Below are 27,888 nucleotides of genomic sequence, written 5' to 3' on the forward strand. Positions count from 1 at the left end.
AGCGCAGGGTCCAGCTGAGCTCTTCCTTGGCTCAGCAGCTTCCCTGGGATCACACCACAGGGAAAGCTCTCTGAGCTCTGTCTACAGCACAGAAACTGAAAATCTCCCACACATGACTTAGCTTGGTCTCCTTACCTTACGTCCTTTTCCCTCTGAACATGACTCCTGTTCTTTTCTGGTGTCATTGTCATTGCCAGTGCCACTTTTCCCAGTAACGTGCTCTCCGATGCAGCTCTTCATTGGCTTGGAAGAGCTCCTTGGGATGAGGGGCATTGGCTTGGAGGGAAGGAGCAGAGAAGGATTTGCCAAAGAAAATCTCTTGGCAAGAGGGTAGCCAGTCTGGCCTGTAAAGTGGAGACACAAAATATAACACAGGTTGCAGTGCAAACCTAATGCATCTGGAGCTCCATATTTCATGGGACAGACTTGCTGCAAACTTCTAAATAGCTGCACAGGGAAACATGTTCCTGCCTGCAGCCACTTGAGGCAGGCCAGGGGACACCCTGCCCCACTTGCACAGAGCAACCACAGGAACAGCCTGGCCTCTGGGCTGACCTGGGACAGCAGGGAGCCCAGAGCCCTGGGCTTTGCAGCCATGGCTCAGCTGCACATGCAGCCTCCTGCTCCTGTCCCTGCCCCACAGCTGAGCAGCCCTACAGCTGCACGGGGCACTGGCAGCAGCACAGCTCATTGCAGGGGGCACATGCAGGGCAGAACTGTTCCCTGGGGATGTGCACAGGCTCTCTAGGCTGGCACAAGACCCTTCCTCCTGCCAGAGAGCAGCCCAGCTCCCACCTTACCTCATGGCTGAGGCATGCTCAAAAGGGAAGAAGTGAGTTAGGTGAACTCCCACCTTTACAATCAATCCATCTAATGCATGAACCATCCAGGGGGTTTTGAATTATTCCGAAGATTGCTTTGTTTTTTATTTTTTATGAAACTAGCATCACTAGAATTCCTCTGAACTGTATAGACCTGGCAAGCCAGGAGACACAGCTTCTACTACTTTGCTTATGTGTTGCTCATTGCCCATCCACTACTTTGGGAACTCTTTCCTTCCTCCAAAGAGTTGCCAGACACAGAGGTCTCCAGAATTTGACAACTACACCTAGGAAGTCATTGCTTTCCAAAGCTCATTTTCATCGCCCTTGTTTCTGTAACTCCCACTCAGTTCAGGGTGGGGATTTGTTGGTTGCTTTTATTTCTCTTCACAACTAAGGAAGTGCTGGCACATGAACAGTGGCAGCCCATGTTAGAAGTGAATGAACCTTTGTACTCCCCTTCACATGTCCTCAGTGTTCAAGGAGCCCAAATGTGGAGCGAACAAATTCATTTTCCAACATTGCAATTTGCTCTGATTCCCTGCCCCTGGGGTTTATTCCCTGCTTTCTTTCCTGCAGAGACACCAAATACCAACACAAAGATCACCTGCAACAAAACATTTCTGACCATGGCAGTTAAAAACCATTAAGAATTTCCTAAATGCAAACAGCAGAGTGTAGAGCATAAAAAGAAGACACGGATAAAATCTGTGTTTCTTTATCCCAGTACAATGGTGACGTCATTTACAAAAGAGCATCTGGCAACCTTTGATGAGGTAGGTAATTTCTAGGCCAGAACTAATCCAGCAAAAATGTCACCTGAGCAATACTGAGCAGCAATTCTCCCCAACTCCATTCAGCATTGCAGCTGCATATCAGCAATTAAGGAGTCTTTCCAAAGGGGCTGTACGCAGGATTTGGCAGAACAAACCCTGAGCAAAGGGACCAGGACATCTGATCCCTTTTCCTGCAGCAGAAAAATTATGTCTTCAAGTCTCATCTCTCCTATCAGTAAATGCCCAGAGATGGCAAAGGAACAACAACAGACTTTCATTGAGGCTTTCAACTTGAAAGCATTGGCTGACACAGATGCACCAGAGACTGCATTTTGTCTGGCACAATTCTACTTGTCAGGGATCAGGCAAGGCAGGCAGGGAGGGACAAGGCAGAAGGCATCTCCTCCTGCAGCCTCAGCCTGCAGCACTGACCCAGGCAGAGAGAGTCAGGGAAGAGATTTGTCATGGTGAACCTGCCATACATAGGTGGCTTTGGGCTTGTGCTGTCAGAGGATGACAAACTCAGACCCTGCATAGGCTGCATCCATTCGGAAAACTACTTCTCCTTAATCAGAAATTTCACATGGACTTTCCCTCAGAGGAGGTTTCTCTATTTCTCCCAGTGCAGAACCAGGCAATGTCCATGAATCTCCTTCAGATCTCAAAGGGTTCAGCTCAGTAAGTGCCGCAAGGAAAGATTTTCTCCTTCAAGGGCAGGAAGAAGGACTGGGAATATTTCCCATTTCATGCTCAATGCCTGCTTATTCTCTACTAACTGTGACACTGGAAATGTTTCAGGGAGATAAAGGGCAAGTCGTGGATGGAGTAGAATCTTTCCTTTTCCTGCACTGCATTTCCAGGGCCCAAAGGTACCACTCCAGCTCCTGCCATTTAACACTTCACACTGGAGGACTTCTCACTGCAACACCAGAGCACACTCCCAGTAACTGGACTCTCCAGGAGACCACGGAGCTTATCAAGAAATTGAAAACAAGTTAAAGAAATTTTGAAGAGAATTATTTTAAACCAACCATTCAAAATGTCACCTCTGAGTCAAAATTCCAATGGTCATTTGAGGACAGACATGTCCTGTACCTACCTGTATGTTGAGATTTCATGTCCTTGCTTCTGCTGCTGGGTGTGGACCTTGAGAAAATGGAAGACAAAAGACCATATGAGGAGGAAGAAAGAGAAAGGAGGGAATGCATGTAGCATGAAAGGAGACAACCCTTCTTAGCGTGGTCACTGTGATGAAGAAGGAAATGCAACACAGAAACTAAACAAGATGCAAAGATGATTCATTGTCCTTAAGCTCTCAGTTGCTGGAGTCAGACAGAGCTGGCCAAGCTCTGTCTGAAACACAGCAGTCATTCTTCAACTTGCATCATAACCCCCCAGTTCTGCTGTCTCTCCTTTTGGAGCCAAGTGGCTCCTACAGCCTCTCTGAAGCAGCAAGAGCTGCTGAGCTGAGACACGAGTCTCTATGGAGGGCAGCTCCTTTTGTACTGCTGCAAAGCTTGACTCTGCCTGTTTGTGCCTTACACTGGTGACAGTCTCGTGCTCCATGTGGTCAGAGCACTGCTGTCTCCTGAGAATGTTACACCTCCTTGCTCTTTCAAGACAAAACATGCTTTTTCACACACAGCTGTTATGGAAGGATATTCAGACTGCACTTTAAAAGCCCAACAGAAGATTTTCAATGTGAGTGATACTTCTGAGACTCCTTCTTTATTGTTATCACTCAGATAAGCTTGACTGCTACATTTTCTCACACTTCTCCAAGCCAATATCTTTCTATCAGGTACAGTCCTATTCCTCTTATCTAGTGCCTTGCCCTCTTTGATCTTAAGCCATCACCGAAATATTAAATGTGGATCGGATTATATGCACACCCCCCAGAATTTCTCTGGGATCTCATTTCACAGTGGAGGTCCAGGCACAGAAAAGTTACATCTAACATTTACAGAAACAACACCCAAATTTGCAGACACCTCTAAAGTAGCCAATATTTGCGCAAACATGTTCTTGTGGCTGCAGAAGTTGACAGTGAAGGGTCACAGTACTCAAAGATCTGCAGCATCCAGACCCATGCAATACAGTTCCCAAATGACACCACAAACATCACAGAGGGAATCAACAGCCAGGTCCAGAAGAGAACCTGTCTTGAGGAGCTTTTCAGCCCTGCCTCCTCTTCCCCACCACCACCTCTGCTCTTGGGCCATATGGTGCTGGGTTTGACATTGGGCTGGATCACCACAGGTAGGGCCAAATGCTGAATACACAGAGGTTTGCCTAAATACATGGGAGAGCTGACTGTGCAAAATAACCTCACGAGATGGGAAGAGCGAGGTGAACAGCACACTGGAGCAGCAGACACCTTGGCTTACCTCATCTCCTGGGACTCTTGCACATCCAGCTGCAGAGAGCTTTGCAGAGACTCTGCAGCACTGCCAGCACCAGGACTTACTGCCCTGCATATCGGGGGGATCAGAGGGAGACCCAATGACTCCTTCTTCATATCCCCTTCAGTGTGATACAGCAAGGAAGCCTGCAAAGAGCAAATCACAGTGCTCACAATCAAGCATCCAGCCTTGTACCCCTCATGCCTCAATATATTTAGCCAAATTCTTCAATTGGACCTGGCAGGAAAAGACAAGTCAGATTGATAGAGCAGCTTGGTCCAGGATGGAGAATGGTGTCCTAGGACAACCAGATGGTGGGGTAGAGATCATGTCACACATTTACCACCTCTCCCCTCATGCTCACTTCTGTACAAGTGTGACTGCATTCCCAGCTGGGAATCATCCACGTTTTTGACATCAAGATGTTCTCAGGTGACGATGCCTCCACTGGCCTTTTGGATGTATGGGAAGGCATTTAGATCCCTATAAACTCCCTGCCCCTAAAGCACCTAACAACCACTGCTGATATCCAGCCACGTCCCCACAAAGCCATTCTGCAGGATGGCAAAACCTGCTTTTCCCAAGCCCATCACTCCTGCTGCTGCTGCCCTTCCCTCCTACAGTTCCCCAGCAGCCTTTGAGCCCAGATGCAGCTGAGCTCTCAGGATGCTCAGAGCTCTCCAGCTCCCACACATCCAGCATCTCAGGCTCACTGGCATTTAGGAAGTTCAGCAGAGCTCTCTGATCTGCTGCTCTCTGGAAGGTCTCTGCCTGCCCAAGTTGCTCCAGAGTGCCCATGCCAAGGCCAGGAAGGGGGGTGGAGGAAGCAGGGACAGATGCACACCCTTCCTTAGTATCTCATCATTTCTGGCACAGCTAAAAAGCCAAATCAGGACCTGTTCAAACTTCAGTGAAAACATCAGTTCCTGTCAGGGATACACGGGGCCCTTTCTCAGCAAGGCTGAGACCAAGTACCCAAGCCTTTGACTGGACATTCAGTCTGCCAAAGCTGTTGTCCATCTGCCTCCTCCTGCACCCCATGGCAAACCCAAAACAACTGCAGCTCCTGGCCCTGCTGCAAAGCTAATGGTGTGGCTGGGCTCTGGGCTGTTCTCCCCTGTTGTAGTTAGGGCCTGGCGCTGTGGAAGAACTCGGGATGTAACGGAAAGCTAGCAGACCCCCACTCTGCTAAGATAGTAAGTTCTCTTGCAATTAGCCAATAGCACCTAGGTGTGACGTATGCAGATGGGAGTAACACAGTGAACCCAGGCTATAAAATGTTAAGTTTCCCTGTAATAAATTGCCATATTTGCCGTCCATCACATTGATGCTGTGGAGTATGGTCCGCGCGGCTGGGATAGCCACTGCTGGAGTGGGTCAGGGTGCTTATCTTGCTTTAAACCCAACATCTGGTGCCGGAATCCCGGGAGAAGAAAAAAGCGGGAAGAAGCATGAGAAGAAATTAGAAAAGCAAGGATACCCTGATTCAGCCGACAGCGGCCAAGTGAGCTGGACTGTTCTTGGCGTGAAGTGCCTGGGCCCAGAAGGATGATGGAATCATAAAAAAGGTTAGATTGCGAATAAGTTGTAAACATAATTTGCTTGCTATTGCAAGAATTTAGGTTGTTGAAGTTGTAAATGAGTTTGTAAAGTTTATCCGCCCTAAGGTGTGGGACAGATGTGCTAAAATCCTTGCTGAACAAATTTGGGAAACGACAAGGAACTGTCTAGGGTCAGAGCTTTACAGCCCCCAGATGGGAGAAGCTCAACTGAGCCGGGAGCGGGGCTGGGAGTCCCCTCAGTCCCTAAATTCTTATCTGCTCTCAGAGAAACAGCGAAGAGCAGAAGATTTTTGGAAAAAGTTAACAGAAATAGCCAGAGGTGTGGCAGAAAAAATAAGAAGAAAGCATCCCCCCAAAGTCATAAAGATGGCGCAGAGAAAGAAATTGTAGCGCGGGAAAATATGTCTCTAACAAAGAACTAAATCTGGCCTTGGAAGGTGGGCACAGTCGGGGGGATGGGAGAGAAAAGGAATGTGAAGAAGTGAAGTGAAAGAGATAAGACGCGGCGAATGGGAACAGAGACACAGAGATTGGAATGCAAAGAGATAAGGAGGAGAAGAAGGCGAAAGGAAAGGTGGGGTAAAAGGCGGAGTGGAGGGTGGAAGGAAAGGCGTGGAGAGCCGGGGGGGAGGGAACAGCCTGCCCACAGGGGTGGTAGCGGAGCCGGGGCCCAAGAAAAACGCACAGAAAACAGGAAGTAACCAGCCAGGTCTGACTTTGGCCGAGACACCAGCGGTTCACCAGGCCCACCCCCCCGAGAAGAAGCGCCGGGATAATACCGAGTTTGTTACAAAGTCATAATTTACTGAGTTTTTAAAAGGTGTTTATGTATCTTTTTAGAGTTAATTTTGTGTTTTGAGTAATTATGAGTTTATCTAGTTAGAGTTTTCAGAGTTTTTCTCAGATTTAAAAAGTAGCTCGGCGCCGATGACTTTAAAAAACACACACGGCAAAACGCTGTTGCCAAGACAACCACCGGTGAAACAAGTAACAGTGACTTCAATAAACTGCGGAAAGCAAAGCAATAAAACAATAAAAAACAACAAAAAGCTGGATATTTTGGAGAGGGATAAAAAAGAGAGGGTTTTAATTAGACAATTCAAAAATTAAAAGTTTTATAAATTGTATTGTTTGTAAATCAGCAAATTGTTGCAATCAAGATTGAAATTTAAAAATAAGTTTCTATTAAATGAAGCGCCTTTAAAAATAGATTAAAAAGTTTAAATGTTGTATTTCTGTATCCCAAGAAACTTAAAAGATTTTTGTTTTGTTTTAGTAATCTCAAAGTTATGTTAACCATGTATTATCCATTTGTTGAGTTTTTGACAATTTTAATAAAGAAATTTTAATGTGAATCTTTTTGTTATATAAAACACATATAACAGCATATATACCAATTTGGATTTTTGATTTTAGTTTAAAAATTGGACTTGATGTTTCTGAGAAGTGCTACAAAAGCTAAATGACAACTTGCCCAATCCTGTGTTGTTGTGGCTTTTCTTTAGAGAAGCTGCACTTTAGAATTTTAATTAATTTGAACATATACTAGGCAAATTCTTGTTGTGAATGAGTGTTTTTGGTAACATTTGCAGTTATTGTGAGTTATTCTCAAAGCTAGATAACATGGAATTGTGATGTATTTGTTACATTTTTATAATTTTTATAGTGAATCCATGTTACCGTTAGCTTGAATGTTTTTTAGTTAAGCTGTGTAACTTAGATATTCTTTAAAAGTTAAGTTTTGTTATTTTCTTTTGTTACAAATAATTATTGTTAAGTTTAAATGTTGTTTAATTTGAATTGTTTTATGTTTTATTAGAAACACTTGTCTAAATTGCAAAGTATAGTTGTTTTCCTAGAAATATGAAGACAGCTACAACTGAAGCAACTGTGATGGACCACTGGTGACCACCTGCTTGTAGACAAAAATAAATACAGTTTGTGACACCCTTGATTTCATCAAGAGCTCTATGAATTGTTGCAATCTTTGCAGTTTTGTTTGTTATAACTTCTTATTTTTCAGTGTTTCCAGAATTTTAGTAAGATGTACCATTGCTAAAGATTAACTGCCATTGAAGAAGCTTCAAATTAAACCAACTGCTGAATGATTTAATTCGTCTAGTATCTAAAGTTCTTAATTATTTGCTTTGTACAAATGCATTATAACAGTTTGCTGTGCTGTAAGCATCTCATAGCTGTTGCTATTGAAAACCTTGTTTTAAAAATAAGTTAAGAAACATCTTTCCAGTTTAAAGTCTAAGACCCTGGCCAAGTCTTAACTTTACCTGGACAGAATGTTTATCAATAGATCCAGATGTTCTTGTACCAAATCAGTATTTGAGTCACCTTTTAACTCAACAATTTGACCCTATTAATATGACAGCTGGATCAATTTTGAAGTAGACTTGGAGAATCATTTCTGGACTGGTTATCCAATCCTTCATTGATAATTTTTGGTTTTGTTTGTTTATTAACTATGAGATGCTGGTGCAGTGTTTTAATAATTAATAGTACTTTTATATTAATTGATTTTCAACTGTTATAAGTTCTTACTAATTGTATATAAAGTTTTGTGTTAATGTTGAACAGAAATACATTTCATTTTTATTTTTTAAGGAAAAGGAGGGAAATTGATACCCTAAAAGCAATTTGATTAGTGTAATTCATTAACTTCAAGGAGAGAAGTGCCTGTGTTTTGTTGGCAGGTTCAGAAAGGTCACCTGTCCATCTGACCAGACTGTCTGTCTCTGAACACACGAGATCCAGTGAACAGAGACGTCATCACACAGCCTTGGTGCTCCAGACATGGATCAGAAGTGGAGCTGCCAGGACACAGTTGTGTCTGAACACTACACAGTTTACCAACAGAAATTTTATGATGTTATTATGATGTTGTGTCTCTACCAATTTTTCAGTTATCCTTTGTTTTAAGATTTAGAAGGATCCGAAGAACAACTTGAACATCAAAACCCTCAGTCACCCATCAGCTGCCAGTTGACATCACGGGAGCAGTGAACATTCCAGGACTGAATCGTGTTGGAAAAATTCTGTAGAAGATTTGAGAGGTGTAGAGACTCCATCTAACTATATACAAAGCAAATTGTAATTGTGTGTTTATCCTTTTAGCAAATTGTTTTCACGCTTAGATTACATATATACCAGAGCACGTGTATTAAAAGTAGTTAGATAATAGTTTAAGGTTTAGCCTGTGTAGTAATTGTTATGTTAGCATAAAGTATAAGTATTTTTCTTTAAGAAGTAGTGTAAGCATCTTTGAAAGCTCATTTAACATTAAAGTTTTAGCTGTGAGTTTGCAAGTATGGTGTCATTTACATGGTAAGCTGCTTATGGTAACTGTGCTGTTTATAGGTATAACACCTGAATCAGTGAGCCCCAATTTTGTGGTACAGGCTGAGAACCCATGATCTAAGAGTCTAGCCCTTGCATTTATACCCAAAGTTTAAACTCCTCTGCTGACTTTTGTGTATTAGCTGTTATCATCCCCAGAGTCCTATACCACCTGGATGAAGAGTTGAGCCTGCAAGTGGAGAGACTCACACAACTTCAGAAAAGAGAAGTGGTTACAGGTGTAACCATAGCAGTGCTGCTTAACCTGAAAGCAGCTGGTGCTGCCGCAGGTGTCTCTGCCATCGTGACCCAACAACAGAGACTGCTTTAGCTACAGATGACTAAAAAGTGAGGTCTTGACCTTCTGTTCATGCAGCAAGGAGGCCTCTGCATCGCCCTGAAAGAAGAATGCTGCTTCTACGCTGACCACACCGGAGTAGTGAGAGACACCATGGCAGAACTACGAGACAGGCTGTCTCAGCGAAAAGCAGAAAGAGAAGCTCAGCAAAACTGGTTCCAATCCTGGTTCGATCAAGCTCCGTGGCTAACCACCCTGGTGTCTACCCTGATTGGACCAGTTATGATGATTTTACTCGTGTTAATTTTTGGACCATGTATTTTGAATAAGCTTGTGCCCTTTGTTAAGAACCGATTAGAAAAAGTTAACATTCAGTTTATAAAAAAGCAACAGATGCTTTAAAAATATACTTAGTCATTGCATGTGCTTTATATTTACTAATGAAAACTGTATTATCTATTTTATAAGTTTTTAGTCTTTAGTTAAGTATAATGCATTTTATATTTTACTCAATTTTATACTATTTACTTTTAAAAACTTTTTAATAAAGATAAATAAATAAAGTGTTTAGAGATACATATATAAAATAACATTAGAATTTTAAAGACTAATACACCTTATATTTTAGCAAATTAGATAGTCATAGAGAGGGGGGAAATATGTTGTAGTTAGGGCCTGGCGCTGTGGAAGAACTCGGGATGTAACGGAAAGCTAGCAGACCCCCTCTCTGCTAAGATAGTAAGTTCTCTTGCAATTAGCCAATAGCACCTAGGTGTGACGTATGCAGATGGGAGTAACACAGTGAACCCAGGCTATAAAATGTTAAGTTTCCCTGTAATAAATCGCCATATTTGCCGTCCATCACATTGATGCTGTGGAGTATGGTCCGCACGGCTGGGATAGCTGCCCGTGCTGGAGTGGGTCAGGGTGCTTATCTTGCTTTAGCCCAACACTCCCCATGGCCACCTCCCACCCCTTCCCTATGGACAAAGCCACGCCAGAGCACACAGCTGCCCAGAAGCTGATGAAGTCTAGAAACAACATCACAGACAACTGTGCAGAAGGCCATGGCTGTACAGCTCCAAAGCTGAGACAACCTGGAACTGACTGTGCAGGACTGCCTGTTCCAACAAACATCCCAACCAGGCACAGCTGAGACAAAACACCACCCAGACATAGAGATGCTTCACAGATACTCATAGGTTACTAAAGGAATTGCTTTATAAGGATTGCTTGACCAGAGTGGACAAATTTACACGCTCTGACTGCTTCTGGGTGTTCTCTCAGCCACAAGACAGAGGAGGAACCATGGCATAGCCCAGAAACCCTTCAAAGGCCTCTCCTGCTCTTGACAGATGCTGAGGACATGAAGTCTACACTACACACCCATTGCAAAGGCATGCTGACCTGCAGTGTCCAGCTGAGCTCTTCTTTGGCTCAGCAGCTTCCCTGGGATCACACCACAGGGAAAGCTCTCCGAGCTCTGTCTACAGCACAGAAACTGAAAATCTCCCACACATGACTTAGCGTGGTCTCCTTACCTTACGTCCTTTTCCGTCTGAACATGACTCCTGTTCTTTTCTGGTGTCATTGTCATTGCCAGTGCCACTTTTCCCAGTAACATGTTCTCTGATGCAGCTCTTCATTGGCTTGGAAGAGCTCCTTGGGATGAGGGGCATTGGCTTGGAGGGAAGGAGCACAGAAGGATTTGCCAGAGAAAATCTCTTGGCAAGAGGGTAGCCAGTCTGGCCTGCAAAGTGGAGACACAAAATATAACAGAGAATGCAGTGCAAACCTAAAGCATCTGGAGCTCCATATTTCATGGGACAGACTTGCTGCAAACTTCTAAATAGCTGCACAGGGAAACATGTTCCTGCCTGCAGCCACTTGAGGCAGGCCAGGGGACACCCTGCCCCACTTGCACAGAGCTACCACAGGAACAGCCTGGCCTCTGGGCTGGCCTGGGACAGCAGGGAGCCCAGAGCCCTGGGCTTTGCAGCCATGGCTCAGCTGCACATGCAGCCTCCTGCTCCTGTCCCTGCCCCACAGCTGAGCAGCCCTACAGCTGCACGGGGCACTGGCAGCAGCACAGCTCATTGCAGGGGGCACATGCAGGGCAGAACTGTTCCCTGGGGATGAGCACAGGCTCTCTAGGCTGGCACAAGACCCTTCCTCCTGCCAGAGAGCAGCCCAGCCCAACCCCTCACCTGTGTGTGAGGCTGAGGCATGGTCAAAAGTCTTTGAAGAAGTGAGTTAGGTGAACTCCCACCATTATCATCAACACATCTCTTTGATGAGATGCTAGAGAGATTTTTTTACCTATTGAGAAATTGTCTTCAGTTTTATTTCTCATGTAACTAGCCTGCATGTAATTCTTCTGAATAATATTGACTTATTAAGTCAGATGGGAAAGGTAGATTGCTCAAAAAATGAGAGGTGAAAAAGATCCCTTCTTGAGGTTGGCCTTCTGTGAATACCCATTAAAGCCCTACACAACTGTGAGTGCAGTTTCTGAAAACCACAAAACTTCTCCACATGAGCCCTTGCTGATGTTCTTATAACACAGTAATAGCGTCCTCAGGGTTAGACGCGATCAGCAAGCAGAGCAAGGACAGGAAATTGATCTGTTGCGAGATCCAACATTCATGGCAAAGAATGAAACAGGACTTGCATCTCATGGCCATGTCCAATTTGTGGTCAGCTGTGGCCACCGTCCCTGTCCTGGCTGACAGGATGAATGATTTGACTACTATCAAAAAGGAGAACGCAGAGTAGACTAACGACAGAATTTTGTGATGCCATGGGCATCCTTGCAGGATCATCTGTAGCTGTCAGCCACCTACTCTAACACACAGCCAGAACTGACCACCATGGACCAGTTTTCCCTGAAATCTGGTGGGACTTTTTACCATTTGGCTCAGACCTTTCAGCTCCTTTCTATCCTCACCTTTTCCTTCCATGCTCTTTCCTTTTCCAGTGAAGTTCATGTTGGAACCCGTGCTTCTGCCTCGCAGAAGTATCTGGGTCTGAACTTGAGAACGGTCTCCGCGTAGACAGCGAATGGAGCTTGCTACCCAGCCCTAGAGCAAGGTCTCGTGACTCCAATCGCCAGCAGTCGGCACAGAGAGGCAGAGCCAGACGCGTCTCCTGCCGCTGTGTCCGTGTCAAGCACAACCGTCACAACCCCAGCTCGTGGCTGCCCCTTTGTGATGCGCTCGCCCACGGTTCTGTTTCCATGGCTACAAAACCCCCACCCCAACTCCATCCCTTTCCCTTCCCAAGGACAGCCAGCCCTGGGCCCAGCCAGGCCAGGCCGGAGGGCTTCACACTGCCTAGGAAGTAAATGCTTTCCTAAGCTACTTTCCAAGGCCTTTATTTCTGTAATTCCCACTCAGTTCTGGGTTGTAGCTTGCTGGTGTGGGATTTTGTTTATTTCTTTTCATGTCCAACAAAGTGCTGGGACACAAACAATGGCACCAGGAGTTGCAAGTAAAAGAAGCTTTGCACTCCCCAGCAGATGAGCCCAGAATTCAGGTGGCCAATATCTGGAGGGAGGAATATGACCACCCAAATGTTCCACTTTTGCTCCACTTCATTGTTCCAGGGGTTTATTCCCAGCTTTCCGTATTGCAGAGACACCCAAACCCAACAAAAATATGATCTGCCTCAAAACTTTTCTGATCTTGGCAGTTCCTGACAATTCAAAATCTCCTTAATGGAAATATCATGGGGCAGGTCATTCTGAAATACTCTCCCACAGAGCAGTTAAAACTAATCATGCTTGATTTGGCAGGACTAATCGTGAGCCAAAGGTCCAGTGGGTCTCATCCCTTTTTCTCCATCAGCTAAACTATTTCTTCACGTCTCATCTCTCCAATATGTTCAAAGAAGCTTTGCAGTCTGCATTAGATGCCCCCAGTATTCAGTGGGCCAATATGATCATTGTAGCTGTAGGGTGTAAATTGGCCATGCAAAGTTCTCCTTCATTGTGGCAGCGCTTTATTCCTGCTTGCTTTCCTGCAGACACACCCAAACCCAACATTCCAAAACCGGCCTCAAAACAATTCTCATTTTGACTGTCCCTGAAAATTCAAAGCTATACTAAAAGCATTTTTTTATTTTTCCCTTTATTACTGGATCTGTTCAAACATGCTGTAGACTGAAAAAAACCCAGACAAACCCCAGCATCTCACACCCTTGGCCCACCAGGGCCTGGGCCTCGACACTTTCCGGTGTCGGAGAGACTGAGAAGAACCTGAGCAAGCTGAGCTACACCACACGAAAAGGACTTTTTTTCCTGGATTTGCCATCTCATCAAACAGCTAGAAGTTTTATTGTTTAATATTATTCCATTTCTGTTAAATAAACAGTTTTTTCCACTTCTCTCCAAGGAAATGTGTTTTCCTGCACCAGTTGCGGGGAGGGGCTGTTTGAATTTGCTTTTCTAGGTGAACCCCATTTGGAGGTTCTCTCCCAGTTTTGCCCTGAAACAGGACAAATACAGTTCTTGGCCTGTCCCCAGGGACAGGCTCCAAGGCTGGGCTCTCACCTGCACGGGATGAAGAAGAGCTGCTGCACTTGCCAGCAACACCAGGGTCTCACCATCAGCGCTTTGAATGCGGCTTTTGTACACACTCTGCATCCCTGAGCCGAGCAGCATTCCTGGGCATCTGCACTGCCTCTGTGGGCCAACATCCTCCAGGCACAGCTGCAGGAACGAGATTGCAACAAGTCCTGGCTGAAGGAGTCTCCAGGCTGCTGCAGCCCTTCACCTGCGGCAGAATCACCTGGCACTGCCATGGGGGGAGTAAAGGGGTGGAGGGTTCTTGGCAGATGAGGGTCTCCTCCATGTGCTGCTGCTCACTGGGCCTGAAACAGCTGCTGGTGCCTTCCCCCACAGCTGTATCAGGAGCCTGCCTAGAAAAGTAACACTGCCAGTGCAAGTGACAGCCACCCATCCCAGCCATGGCCCTGCCCACAGGGCGTCCTGCCTACCAAACTGCTCCAGTCAGGTGATGGTGGCCAACAGCAAAATACGTTCAAACGATGCCTTTTCCACATTCTGGCAAAATCATGGCCATACAGTGCACATGGTGGAGGCAGACTGCTCTTGGCAGAATGGGGGAAGCCCCAGCAGCTGCTCTCCCCACGGCTGGATGGCCACGGCAGCAGAGGCAAGTCTCTCACCGTGCCCACTGCTGTGGGGCCCCGTGCTTTGGAGCTGCTCCCGCTCAACTCAGGCTGCTGCTACAGCAGCAACATCACTTCACACATTTGATAACAGAGAGTTGGAATGGAACACAGGACTTGCCCCAAGAGCTATAAAAAAAAAACAAAAACAAAAAAGGGGGGGTCAGGGGAGTTAGAATAGTTTGCTCCTTCTTAATACAAGCATAACTAGACTTTAGCAGGGACATTGGGCTAATCATACTGGGGACTGGTTTGTAAGCCTTGTCTCTAGCAATTCCCACCAGTCTGCAAGATTTTTTACGTACAAACATGTAGATAAATTTTACAGAACTTTAACGAGCAAGGCTGTGCCAGAACTCAAAGCACAAGACAAATACTCCCAAATCTGCCCCCCACGAGGAAAGGAAGCAGAAAAGCAGATGAAAAAAGCGCCATTGAAGCTAAATGGTCTGTGTTTATCCTATGGTCCTACCTTTTTATACAAAAGCACCTCAATTCAAACACACAGCTTTAGATCAAGGAATAAAGGTGTTTCAAGAGCATCTAAAGCCTGATTCCTATTACTTTCAAGGAAAGGTGGATGCTAAATTCCTTAAAAACCCAAATGTGGATCTATTTGGGACTGCATCCTTCAAAACAAGGAGTGGAGGTTTAGAATTGCAGAACTGCTTCCACTGGAAAAGACTTTGAAGATCATAATGAGTCCCCCCCCAATAACCTGAGACCGCTAACCCTGCCAAGGCCACCACTGCAGCATATCCCAGGAAGGGATGCTATTGGCCTTCTTGGCCACCTGGGCATGCACAGGCTCACCTTCAGCCACTGCCAACCAGCACCCCCAGGTCCTTTTCTGCTGGGCGGCTTCCCAGCCACGCTGCCCCCAGCCTCTAGACTTCCATGGGGTTGTTGTGGCCCAAGAGCAGGACAAGGCACTTCACCTTGTTGAACCTCAAACAAGTGGCCTCAGCTCATGATCCAGCCTGTCCAGATCTCTCTGCAGAGACTTCCTACACTCCAGCAGATCAACAACCCCACCCAGCTTGGTGTCGTCTGCAAACTGCCTGAGGTGCCCCTGATCCTCTCCTCCACATCACTGATAAAGATATGAACACAACTGGCCCCAGTGCTGAGCCCTGGAGAATACCACTTGTCACCAGGCACCAGCTGGATTTAATTCCATTGAATTCCACCACTCCCTGGGCCTGCCCATACTGACTGTTTTTACCTAGGAAAGAGTGCATTAAGTACTTCAGTCTTTTCCTCATCCTTTGTTCTATGTTTCCCCCCACATCCAACAGAAGACAGAAATTCTCCTTAGCCCTCCTTTTGTTGCTGATGCAGAAATAGTTTTACTCTAAGTTGCAAGTTTCTAGGAAGAAATTCTTTCCTGTGAGGCTGGTGAGGCACTGAGAACAGGTTACCCAGAGAAGCTGTGGATGCCCCAAGCTTGGAAGCATTCAAGGCCAGTTTGGATGGGGTCCTGAGCAACCTGGCCTAGTGGAAGGTGCCCCTGCCCACATCCAGGGGTTTGGGAGTAGACAATCTTTCAGGTCCTTTCCAAACTAAATCATCCTGGGATTCTATGATTTCACTGCTGTAGCCAGATTAAACTTGGGCTTTGTCCCTTCGAATTTTGTTGTCCCTGCAAATCCTCGCAACATCCTTAGAGTCCTCCCGAGTTGCCTGCCCCTTTCTCCAAAGACGATAAACTCTCCCGCTCTCCTGTGTTCCAGCCAGAGCTCTCTGTGGGACCCATTGTCAGTGGGACTCATACAGAAAGCACGGAGTCAGGTCTGTCTTCCTGGGTCTCATTTCATAGGAACAATAGCTAGGAAATATCTCAATGGCAATTCTTGGCTGGTTAAGTTCATCTCCTAAATGAGGAGGACCATGCCCTCTTGCCTAAGGTATTAAAAATGACCAAGGGAAAGTTAAATACCAGAAATTAGTGCATCCTGTAGCTGCCTCTGCCATTGGCTTACCTATAACACAAAGCCAGCTTCCACATGCCTCCATTTTTTCCCTCTCCCAGGCAGTTCTACCTCCAAACTAGCCTGTTGTACAGTGGCACCAGGAAGGGCATTACTTATGGCACCTCCCCTCTTGGTGCCTAAAGGCTTAGTTGCCGAAATTCAGCGCACAGAACCTAATGGAGGCCAGCTAAATGATATGGAAAACACCAAAAGTAAAGCTAGGTACCCCTTTCTCGCTTGCAATGAAACCCCTGCAGCTGGAATGACCGTGGCAAAGCAATATGCCTGCAGTCTGGGGGAGCCCTGGATTGCAGAAAACCTGCTGGTGTCATCAAATGGAAATGAATCCTCTGGAATTCCCAGCTTCTTAGGATCATTAGCACCCAGTAAATCAAAACAGAGACCTCAGGCCTGCAGGCAAATCACTGTGCAGCTCCTCTTGCTACTGATTCCATCTCTCCCCATTTTTCTAAGTTCTTGGAGGCAAGGTCACTTAGGTTAGATACACAGCCTACAAGAAGTGTTCCTCTATTTTACTGCACAACTAATACATGTAAGATTACATATGCTAAATCTGTGTTGCCCTACTGTCAAACTGTCTGATTCAAGGAATTTCTGAAGCACCAAACTTTCTTCCTCAAATATTACTCTGTGAGGCAATGAGCATAAAGATTTAATGTTGAAAGCAACTTTAATTATGTCTATGAAAAACATTTCAACTATACACCATGCTTTGAGATGCTTGAACACATCATAAGCTTAAAAGTCCATATCAACAACTAAGGTGAAGAATTCAAGGGGTTCATGATGTGCAACAAACCCTGAGCAGACTCCACAGCATCTTCTGAGCGTGCAACACTAACCCAGATGAAAACTAACCCTCCCTTGTGTAGGAAGGGATTTGTGCAGCCTCCCCATCCAGGCAGCTTCTCTCCCTGCCTGGCTGCAAGGCTGATGTGTGGAACCCCGGCCTTGCCAATGGAGGCTTCGTTCCTGGTCTGTTCAGGGGCCTTGGCCCAGGAGCCCTGGCAGAGGCAGCGGAGCAGCGCTGTCCCCAGGGTCACTGCCAGGAAAGAGGACAAGGTGAAGGCCGAGCAAGGCTCAGCCTCACAAAGAAGTGAGGCAGGAGCTGGGCTGCTCTCTGGTGGTGAATGCCTCACCCAGTAGATGGGTTGATTGTCAAGGTGTGCATTTACCCCACTCACTTTGTCCCTTTTACCTGATCTGTATCCTGAATACCTATCAACAACTCAGAAGAAGAAGGCAAGGAGTTCATTGAGTGTGACATGCTCTGTTCACACTCTACAGCTTCATCTGACACAGCATCAACAACCCAGTGAAAGATGATAAGGGTTTCAGGGCATGCAACTGCTCCTGGACAGCCTCCACAGCTTCCTCAAGTCCATATCAACATTATTTTTGTCCTGAGATTTGGTGATACTCCTAAGAAAGTGAAGCAGAAGGCACCGGACCTGTTGGCCTGAGATCATAGGCACGCTAAAAGATGGGTTAAAGCCAGGGAAAAGCCCTGGGAAGCCTCTACAGCATCTTCCGAGTCTGAAACAATACAGAGGAAGAAAGCAAGGCGTTCATGGAGTGTGACAAACACCAAGCAGCCTCTACACCTTCCTCTGAATCTGCATCAACAAACCACAGAAAGAAGGCAAGTGTTTCAAGGAGTGCCACAAGCCGTGGACAACCTCTACAGCTTCCTCTGAGTCCATATCAACATTATTATTGTTTTGAGAATATCTATCAGCCACAAGAAAGTGAAGCAGAAAGCGCTGGACGTGCTGGCAGAAATCATTGGCATCCTGGAAAATGCCTTGAGCCCGGTGATCATCCATTTGGTGGAAGGAATTACAAACAACTTGAATTCAAAGGATCCCGGGGTTCATTCTGCAGCTGTGAAAGCGCTGGAAGAATCCATTTCTCATTTAGGTAAGGCTGACCCTTGACATGGACTCTCCTCAGATGTGTCTCTGCCTCTGCCACACAAGAGAATGCTGAGAGCCCTGACAGCTCTTGTTGTCTGTGGAATGCTGCAGCTGACATCCACCAGAAGCTGTGGAGCTGCAGTCCTTACACACCAGTGCCCCAACAGGCTTGAATGTGCATCAGCATTTCCCAAAGGTCCCAGGAGCCCTTGGCTCTGTGCTGCTTGTCTGAAGAGGAAGTCCTGGACTACAGCTTTGCTAGAATTCAGAGCCAAGGGGCTTTTAGAGTTTGCTTGGGCCCCATTTGACTTCCCAAGTGAATAGCTTTGCTGTTGGCATGAAGGGACACAGGCCCATCAGAGTTTCTGCAGAGCAGCCTCCTGGAAGGCTCTACATTATAGACATTATAGGCTCTTCGTGTAGGTTCTTCATTGGGATAGCAGAATCAGTTCTTTAGTGCATGCTTGCATGAAGATAATTTGGTACCACCTGTTTGTATCTCCTGCAGGAAAGGAGCTCTTGAAAATACCGTGCTACTTAAACCCACATTGGGATGTAGCTCTGTTGTGGTTCACAATGACACAGATTGCCTGCTTTGTCCCTGCCCACCCTGGTGATCCTGCGAGGGACTGTAGTGTATACCATGCACGTTTGGCCTCCAAGAAAAGCTTGGATTTGCTTCTTAGTGCGGAATAAATATTAGAGTAATAAAATGGACAATTAAACTGCTCACTGTGGAAGACATGCTCATGCTTTTGTATGTCAGCCTTGCATCTCATGCTTCCAAGGTTTGTTACTCATCATGAAAGAGTTTAATAGAAAAAACTCAGATCCCATGTTATTTTTGAATATAACTGCATCAGATCATTGAGAATTCTGCTGACAGGAAGAAGGCAAAAGTCTTCTGACACTCACTTGCAGCTGTCCTGGATTTTGGCAGCCCTTTGTGACAAGTTGCTGTAGGAGGTAGAGTGTTTGGAGTTGGTTTCATGGCCTTTCTGAAAGGTGTGTGGAACAGTATGCAGGGCTCTCCTAGCAGAAAATGCCTGGCCAGCAATCATATTTTAGGAGTCCCCTGCGATGGCTTCACACAGCAACGCCAAAGCTGCTGAGAGGAAGGCCCAGAGGAAGACAGCCCTCATATTTCTGAGGGAATATCTCTGACAACAATCCAACTTGTCAAGCAGCTGTGAGAAATACTCACTCACCGGTAAAGGTGAAAGAGGAGAAAGCCATCTAAGCAAAACTCTTTATGAATATAAACGAGTCAGCTGAGCCGGGTGCATTCTGCTGACAAGGCACACCTCCCCTCAAATGCACAAACCTTTATGCACTGCCCGGGCCCGCGGGGGTGCCTGTCCCCTTTCCCCCCGGCTGCTACTCAGGAACTTCCCTTCTTTCCGGCCGCCTACCAGGCTCCAACCAACACCTCCTTTCCCTTCCCCTTTCTCCGCCCGGTAACAAGCCTGGCTTCACTGCCCTTTTCCTCCCGCCCACACTCACCAGGCCCGGCCTATGGATGCTAAATCTGAGCCACAGTGCCTGTACAAATTACAGGCCGCATGGCTCCTCAGGCTGCCTGAGAAAGCAGCCTGGGAAAAATATGAGAAGGATTTCAAAACAATTCTCAGGGACACTGAACAGCCTTGCAGGTGTTGTTTTGCAGTCTTGTTTCCTCTTGCAGGAGAAGGCCAGAGGGGTGATGAGTGCCCCTGACCAATGATGGTAATGTAGCACTTTGTTAACCAATAAGAGTTTCCTTTCTGTACTTTCCACGTATCTGTCTATAAGACAAGTCTGAAGCAATAAACTAGAGAATTCTCGTGTTGAAACTCCCTTGAGAGTTTATGTCGTTCTTTCTAGCCGTTCCCAATCGGAACGACACCGGCCTGCTGCTCCTCACCTCTTTGCCTGCCTGACGTGAGCTCTCCTTCCTATGGCTACCTACCATGGCCGAAGGAAAACATTATTTCTTATCCCTCACACAGCTGACCTGACGTTTCCAGCCATGGGCCAAAGGGGAAAGCTTTCAGTGTGTTTGGGCAAGGCCGGGTTATGCTCAAGGCAAAGGTGTGTCAGTGCACTTGGCTCCTTCTCTCCTCCTTGTGTCTGGCACACTCCGGAGCCCACAGCTCCTGCAGAAACCATCACAGCACTCAGCGGGAGCAACCTTGTGTCCAGTCCTCACAGGGAGCTGTGGTGTCCAGCACTCCACCTCACTGGAAATGAGGAACTGTTGCAGCCCCTTTAGAAGGAGCTGAGGAGGTTTGGCCTTCAGATCAGCTCCTTTCCACCTCTTGATTTGCTGCCCTGGCCAAGCTGCTGCTTGTGGCAGCACTTGTTTCACAGCTGAGAGCCCTGCTCTGCTGGCGTGCAGCCATTGCAGGAGCTTTTGCTAGGGACATGGAGCCTTTCAGATCCTCCTAAGGAAAGCTCAGGGCAGAATTTGTCAAAAGATCATTGCATGGGCGATGCTTTTGCCATTAAATCCTTTCTCTGTGCTCCATGCCTCACACAGTTAATATTTGAGGAAAAAAGTTTGGTGCTCCAGAAATTCCTCACATCAGTCAGTTTGCCCATACAAGTACACTATTTTGGATGTGTAATTGTGGACAGGCCCCACGGTGGGCTGGGGGTCAGAATAAGGAGTTGACAGAAAGAGGAAGCCAGCAAGATTCCTGTGTGTCCATGAGAAGAAGAGAATGAAGATAAAGGTAGAAGGAAACAAAGAACATCTATGCTGCAAAAAACACCATGGAAAACCAGGATTTATCTGTATTTTTGATTTTTGGGGATGCTTGCTCAAAACAGTGGTTAGACCAATGGACTTGAGGGGTGGTGTGATGATGGCCAATGAGATGGGATGCATTGTGAGGTCAGAAGGCAATAAAAATGCTATGTATGGGCACAATTAAAAAACTTGGAAGGAGTTTCTTTGTGTCGTGTCTGCTCTGACAACGACATGTAATCTCACTTTAATTCATTGTGCAGAAGAACAGAAGAGCACTTCTTGTGATCTGTGTGTCTAACCTAAGTGACCTTGCCTCCAAGAACTTGGAAAAGTGGGGAGAGATGGAATCAGTAGCACAAGGATCTGCACAGTGATTCTCCCACAGGCCTGAGGAAACAGCCCACTTCCACTGGGCCACGGCTTTTTAGCCTACATCAAAACTTCATGCTTCAGATTGTGGTGGTGAATCCCCCCAGCCTTGTCAGGCCACACTGTGACCTGAGAAACGCTGGTTAGTCCTTGGCCTTGCTGAACAGCCCCTGGGCTCAGCTCCTCTTGAGCTTATCAGAAACACTGAGCGCCACCAGGAACTTGTGCTGTCTAACGAGCTCCTGGGGTTTTCTATGAACAGCCTTGGAAATTACTTTTCTTGCCTGAATGGCATAACATCCTTCTTCTCACACTTTCAAAGGCCGGGTGCTGACCCAAAGTGCGGCCACGATGAAGCATTTTATGACTGAGGCCCACTCTCTTGTGGCCCATGAACAGCGGTCCAAAGGAGGCCCTTGGAGCTCTCCTGGACCACAGGGGCTGCCAGCAGCAACCGCCCTCGGAGTGGGGCCTCTCAGAGCCAGCGAGCTCTCACGCTTGCTGCACTCGCAGGATCGCCCATCAGCAATGGATCCTGGGCCGATACCCCCACTCCTGGAGGCTGCAGTTTAACTACTGTTAAGCTTGAGTGCTGTTAAGCTTTTAGGCCATATTCCTTTTTATCCTTGTCCCTTATGTTCCTTTGTCAAACACACCTAAACACACACACAAAGATAGTTCTTGGTTCATTTCTGGTTTCATTGACTGCATTTTGTTGGTTGCTTTTTTCCTTGTTTTCCTTACCTTAACTGATTTGTAAGTAAGAGTGTGAATGTTGCCAATGAATTTTGTTGAGCTGTTGTTTCATATTCAATCTGGTTTTTACCAATAACCTTGCTGGAAAACTTTTAAGCAATCTCAAACACTTGTTTGTAACAAGCTGTGGGAGCATTAGGTACAACCTCGGTTGACACTGAAAAGCAGGAGAGTCATTCTAAAGTGACAAGTTTAATTGCCCATTTTATTACTCTTCTATTTCTTTGACTCTAGGAAGTAAGGCCAAGCTTTTCTTGGAGGCAGAACGTGTGTGAGATGCACTTTGGGATTATCCCATAGCTCTGGGCTGAATGGCACCCAGGAGTACAGACAGATTTGAGGAACCCTCATCACTGGTTGTTGGCCTCACATCCACTCATCCTTCTGCAAACAAGTAGCAAACAACACTGCTGAACTGCTGTCCTGGATAAATATACATACAGATGACTTTTCCAAAGCAGTGCATCTTTTCCCACATGCTCTTCTTACCTATGAAATTGTGATTGAAGACACCTCTGAGCCAGATCGGTGTGAGCTTGCAAAGGGGCAAAGCTTTGGGATTTGGGCACACTTCTCTTTGTTTCTTTGCTCAGGCCTTTTGTGAGCACAGATTACATGCAGGTAGAAAACTTTTGACTACACAGGATCTTTTGGGTCTATTGTCCCCTGTCCTAGTTTAGGGCAAATTTGGGGGCAAAAAGCTCCAAATGGGGGTTTCCCCAGGGAAAAAAATTCAAATGACCCCTCCCCCCAACTGGTCTGGGAAAAATAATTGCCTTGGAGAGAAGTGGAAAAAGATGTTTATTTAACAGAAATTGAGTAATATTAAACAATAAAACGTCTCGTTGTTCTATGGGATGGCGAATCTAGGAAGAAAAGTCCTTTTCCATGTGGTGTAGTTCGGATTGCTCATGTTCTTCTCAGTCCTTTTGGTGATGGATAGTGCTGAGGCCCAGGCCCCGGTGGGCCAAGGGCTTGAGCTCCTGGGGTTTGTCTGGGTGTTTTTCAGTCCAAAGCAGATTTGTACAGATCCAGGAGAAAAAGAATAAAAGTTCCAGGGAACTCCTCTGCCTCAGCTAACTGAAACTAACTAAAAGCCAAAGAGAAGCTCTGTCCCGCTGTCTCTCCGTGCTGCAGAGAGCACAATCCAGGAGCAGGAGGCAGGGGGGGTGAGTTTTCTTTCAACACAAGCTGCGTGCTTCTTCTACCCCCCATTGCTCTCAGAGCCAGTCTCAAAGGTGAGAGGCCCAGCGAGGAAAGGACGTGGTGAGTCACTGGGACATCAAGTGAGCTGTACTCTGATAACCTCAGCACATCTCCTCTAGCCTAGCAGGTCCTAGTCTCACATTCTCTGCTTGTTTTTTTAAAAATTTAACTTATATAACATTAAAAAAAGCCACTGTATCTACAAAAATATATATAAAGAATTAAAATACGTCATCACAATTTAAAAACTACAATCAAAATGTATCCTCAAATGTACATTAAAATATCAGAACACTTCATCCCTACTATACTATATCCCTATACTACACTACTATCCCTATACTATATCCTACATCCCTAACTCTAAAGCCTAAGCCATTAAACCTATTCATCAACCAGGTTCGGAGAGGCAGAAGCTTCTTCCTGAGCTCCGAAGAAAGAGGGCTCTTCTGGATGGGAGGCAAGGACTTTGTAGGTAAGAGCACACATGAAGTATGCAGAGAAAATTTCTTGGCATGAGAGGAGCCTGTCAGGTCTGCAAAATGGAAACACAAAGTGTAACAGAGAATGCAGTGCAAACCTAAAGCATCTGAAGCTCCATATATCATGGGACAGATTCCTGCAAACTTCTAAATAGCTGCACAGGGAAACATGCTCCTGCCTGCAGCCACTTGAGGCAGGCCAGGGGACACCCTGCCCCACTTGCACAGAGCTACCACAGGAACAGCCTGGCCTCTGGGCTGGCCTGGGACAGCAGGGAGCCCAGAGCCCTGGGCTTTGCAGCCATGGCTCAGCTGCACATGCAGCCTCCTGCTCCTGTCCCTGCCCCACAGCTGAGCAGCCCTACAGCTGCACGGGGCACTGGCAGCAGCACAGCTCATTGCAGGGGGCACATGCAGGGCAGAACTGTTCCCTGGGGATGTGCACAGGCTCTCTAGGCTGGCACAAGACCCTTCCTCCTGCCAGAGAGCAGCCCAGATCCTCCCTCACCTGTGAGAGGCTGAGCCCTGCTCAGCCTTCATCTTGTCCTCCATCCGGAGTTGCTTCAGGCCCCCCATGCCTTGACTAGGAAGGGCAGTGGAGAGAGCGGAGGCGGATGCAAACCCTTCCTCAGTATTTTGTCGTTGTTGGCACAGCTACAAAGTCATGTCCGCAGGTTTCCAACTCAGCTCTTCGTCATCTTCCTGGAGAGCATCAGTCCCTCACCAGCCCAAGATGCTGGAGAGGTTTTGCCGCACATGTGGAGGCTGGCTGGCAGCACACTTCCTCAGCTTGGTGCCCATCACCTTGTAGAGGGCAGAGGCAAGCTTGGTGACCACAGTGCGGACATTGGCGCTTCGCACGGGCAGCGCCTTGTTCCCCAGGAAGGACCAGAGCACGGGCAGGGCGTAGCGCTGGACGACTTCAGGGCTCCTGGGATAAACCCATTCCACAAGCACTGCCGGGAGAGAGACACAAGCTTCTTAACCACCAACCTGAATGCAAACAAGGATCTATTTCTAAGTTTTGCCTCTGGTCCTACTTAGTCAAAGCATGAGGGGCCTGAAGCAACACCGGATTGAGGACAAGACGAAGGCTGAGCAGGGCTCAGCCTCACACACAGGTGCGGGGAGGGGCTGGGCCACTCTTTGGCAGGAAGAAGGGTCTTGTGCCAGCCTAGAGAGCCTGTGCACATCCCCAGGGAACAGTTCTGCCCTGTGTGTGCCCCCTGCATTGAGCTGTGCTGCTGCCAGTGCCCCGTGCAGCTGTAGGGCTGCTCAGCTGTGGGGCAGGGACAGGAGCAGGAGGCTGCATGTGCAGCTGAGCCATGGCTGCAAAGCCCAGGGCTCTGGGCTCCCTGCTGTCCCAGGCCAGCCCAGAGGCCAGGCTGTTCCTGTGGTAGCTCTGTGCAAGCGGGACAGGGCTTTTCCTCTGGAGTGCTTCAAGGGTCTTCATGCCTGGAAATGTCAACTTGTGCAGCTATTTAGGAGTTTTGAAGGAGTCTCTCCCACAAAATATGGAGCTTCTGATGCTTTAAGTTTGCTTTGCTGCCTCAGTAACATTTTTTGTTTCTTCTTGGCAGGGCTGACTAGGTTCATTTTTTCCAATTCTTTCCGGCTACCTCCTTCTATGCTCCTTCCCTCCGAGCCGTTGCCTCCCAGCTGGAAAAACTCTCAGTCTTCCAACAGAAGAGAAATGTGCAGAGTTGAGAAGGAGAGTGGGAAAAATGGCAGTGGCTATGAGGAAGACACCAGAGAAAGAGAGGAGCTGAAGTCAAAGGGAAAAAGGTGTAAGGTAAGGAGACCAAGCTATGTCCTGTGTGGGAGATTTTCAGTCGATGTGCTGCCGGCAGAGCTTGGAGAGCTTTCCCTGTGAAGTGAGCCCAGGGAAGCAGCTGAGCCAAGGAAGAGCTCAGCTGGACACTGAGCTTCAGGATGTCTTTGCAATGGGTGTGTGGTGCAGACTTCACATTTTCAGTGTGTAACAATAGCAGGAGAGGACTTTGAAGGGTTTCTGGGTTCTCCCTCAGCACTTCCCTTTGCATTCCCAATCCTGGGCCAGGCTGTTCCATCAGTCTGATTTCTGTTCTTTTGCCAGGTCCCAGTGAAGAACATGGCTAAATGTCTTGAGGCATGAATGGGGAGAAGACTGGATGCTCGATGTGAGCACTGTGTTCTACTCTTTGCAGGCTTCCTTGCTGTATCCCACTGAAGGGGATAAGAAGAAGGGGTCACTGGGACTGCCTTTGATCCCCCCGATACGCAGGGCAGTAAGTCCCGATGTTTGCAGTGCTGCAGGGTCTCTGCAAAGCTCTCTGCAGCTGGATGTGCAAGAGTCCCAGGAGATGAGGTAAGCCAAGGTGTCTGCTGCTCCAGTGTGCTGTTCACCTCGCTCTTCCCATCTCGTGAGGTTATTTTGCACAGTCAGCTCTCCCATGTATTTAGGCAAACCTCTGTGTATTCAGCATTTGGCCCTATCTGTGGTGATCCAGCCCAATGTCAAACCCAGCACCATATGGCCCAAGATCAGAGGTGGTGGTGGGGAAGAGGAGGCAGGGCTGAAAAGCTCCTCAAGACAGGTCCTCTTCTGGACCTGGCTGTTGATTCCCTCTGTAATGTTTGTGGTGTCATTTGGGAACTGTATTGCATGGGTCTGGATGCTGCAGATCTTTGAATACTGTGATCCTTCACTGTCAACTTCTGCAGCCACAAGAATATGATTGGACAAATATTGGCAATTGTTAAGGTGTCTGCAAATTCCAGTGCTCATTGCTTTAAAGTCAGGTGCCATAGTTCATGTGCCAACACTTCTAAAATAATTTTTTTTTTAAATATACTGACAATCCCCAACACAGAACTAAGTGGGAGTTACAGAAAATGGGCGATGAAAACTAGCTTTGAGAATCAATTACTTCATTAATGTAACTGTCAGATTCTGGAGATCATTGTGTGTTGCCAACTGTTTGAAAGAAAAGGGATCCCAAAGTAAACCTAAGGTGCAAATTCTCTGTGCTGGGCCTCGACTGTGAAATGAGATCCCAGAGATGTTATGGGGTACAGCTGCATAACCCAATTGATGTTTAATATTTCAATCTGGGCTTCAGATCAAAAAGAGCAAGGTGCTGGAGAAGAGGTACAGGACTGTAGCTGATGGAAAGATATTGGCTTGGAGAAGTGTGAGAAAATGTAGCTGTCAAGCTTGTCTGAGTGATAACAAAAAAGGAGGGGTCATCCAATTATCATTCACATTGAAAATCTTCTGTAGGACTTTTAAAGTGCAATCTGAATATCCTTCCATAGATGCTATGTGTGAAAAAGCCTGTTTTTTCTTGAAAGATTAAGGAGGTGTAACATCATTCTCAGGACACAGCAGTGCTCTGACCACATGGAGCACGAGACTGTCACCAGTGTAAGGCACAAACAGGCAAAGTCAAGCTTTGCAGCAGTACAAAAGCAGCTGCCCTCCATAGAGACTCGTGTCTCAGCTCAGCAGCTCTTGCTGCTTCAGAGAGGCTGTAGGAGCCACTTGGCTCCAAAAGGAGAGACAGCAGAACTGGGGGGTTATGATGCAAGTTGAAGAATGACTGCTGTGTTTCAGCCGGAGCTTGGCCAGCTCTGTCTGACTCCAGCAACTGAGAGCTTAAGGACAATGAATCAGCTTTGCATCTTGTTTAGTTTCTGTGTTGCATTTCCTCCTTCATCAGAGTGACCAAGCTAAGAAGGGTTGCCACCTTTCATGCTTCACACATTCCCTCCCTTCTCTTTCTTCCTCCTCATCTGTTCTTTTGCCTTCCGTTTTCTCAAGGTCCACACCCAGCAGCAGAAGTGAAGATGACGACTCTGAAGAAGGAGGTAGGTACAGGACATGTCTGTCCTCAAATGACCTTAAGAATTTTGACACAGAAGTGACATTTTGCCAAGAAAGAAATTTGGAAAACCCGGACTGGAGTTTTCCGGAGTCCGGAATGGAGTCGGTAATTTGGAAAACCCGGTCCGGATTTTTCCCGGAGTCCGGAATGGAGTCGGTAATTTGGAAAACC

At 46.8% G+C, this 27,888-nt stretch overlaps 2 protein-coding genes across 4 annotated transcripts in view; one reads left to right on the forward strand and one right to left on the reverse strand.

Moving 5' to 3' along the window:
• LOC111943553 (uncharacterized) overlaps positions 1-12,442 on the reverse strand; it is a 101,578-nt gene extending 89,136 nt beyond the window's left edge. The window contains exons 1-5 of one of the 2 annotated variants that reach the window (XM_086878894.1): positions 12,155-12,409; positions 10,749-10,957; positions 3,985-4,145; positions 2,697-2,743; positions 136-344 (exon numbers count right to left, since the gene is read on the reverse strand). In XM_086878894.1, the coding sequence (XP_086735020.1) occupies positions 136-344; positions 2,697-2,743; positions 3,985-4,145; positions 10,749-10,957; positions 12,155-12,194 (666 nt within the window). In that variant the 5' untranslated portion in view covers positions 12,195-12,409. Of the gene's footprint in view, positions 1-135; positions 345-2,696; positions 2,744-3,984; positions 4,146-10,748; positions 10,958-12,154 lie in introns of both variants that reach the window. The other variant, XM_086878892.1, reaches the window with a different exon arrangement.
• LOC111942001 (uncharacterized) overlaps positions 1-27,888 on the forward strand; it is a 235,442-nt gene that overhangs the window by 85,918 nt on the left and 121,636 nt on the right. Inside the window, exon 6 of one of the 2 annotated variants that reach the window (XM_086878880.1) lies at positions 27,654-27,700. The exons of the other annotated variant lie outside the window; for it this stretch is intronic. Coding sequence (XP_086735006.1) covers positions 27,654-27,700 — 47 coding nt within the window. The remainder of the gene's footprint in view (positions 1-27,653; positions 27,701-27,888) is intronic. 2 annotated transcript variants of the gene reach the window in all.

The sequence above is a fragment of the Cyanistes caeruleus genome, chromosome 2 (assembly GCF_971803275.1).
Source record: "Cyanistes caeruleus chromosome 2, bCyaCae1.hap1.1, whole genome shotgun sequence".
Lineage (NCBI taxonomy): Eukaryota > Metazoa > Chordata > Aves > Passeriformes > Paridae > Cyanistes > Cyanistes caeruleus.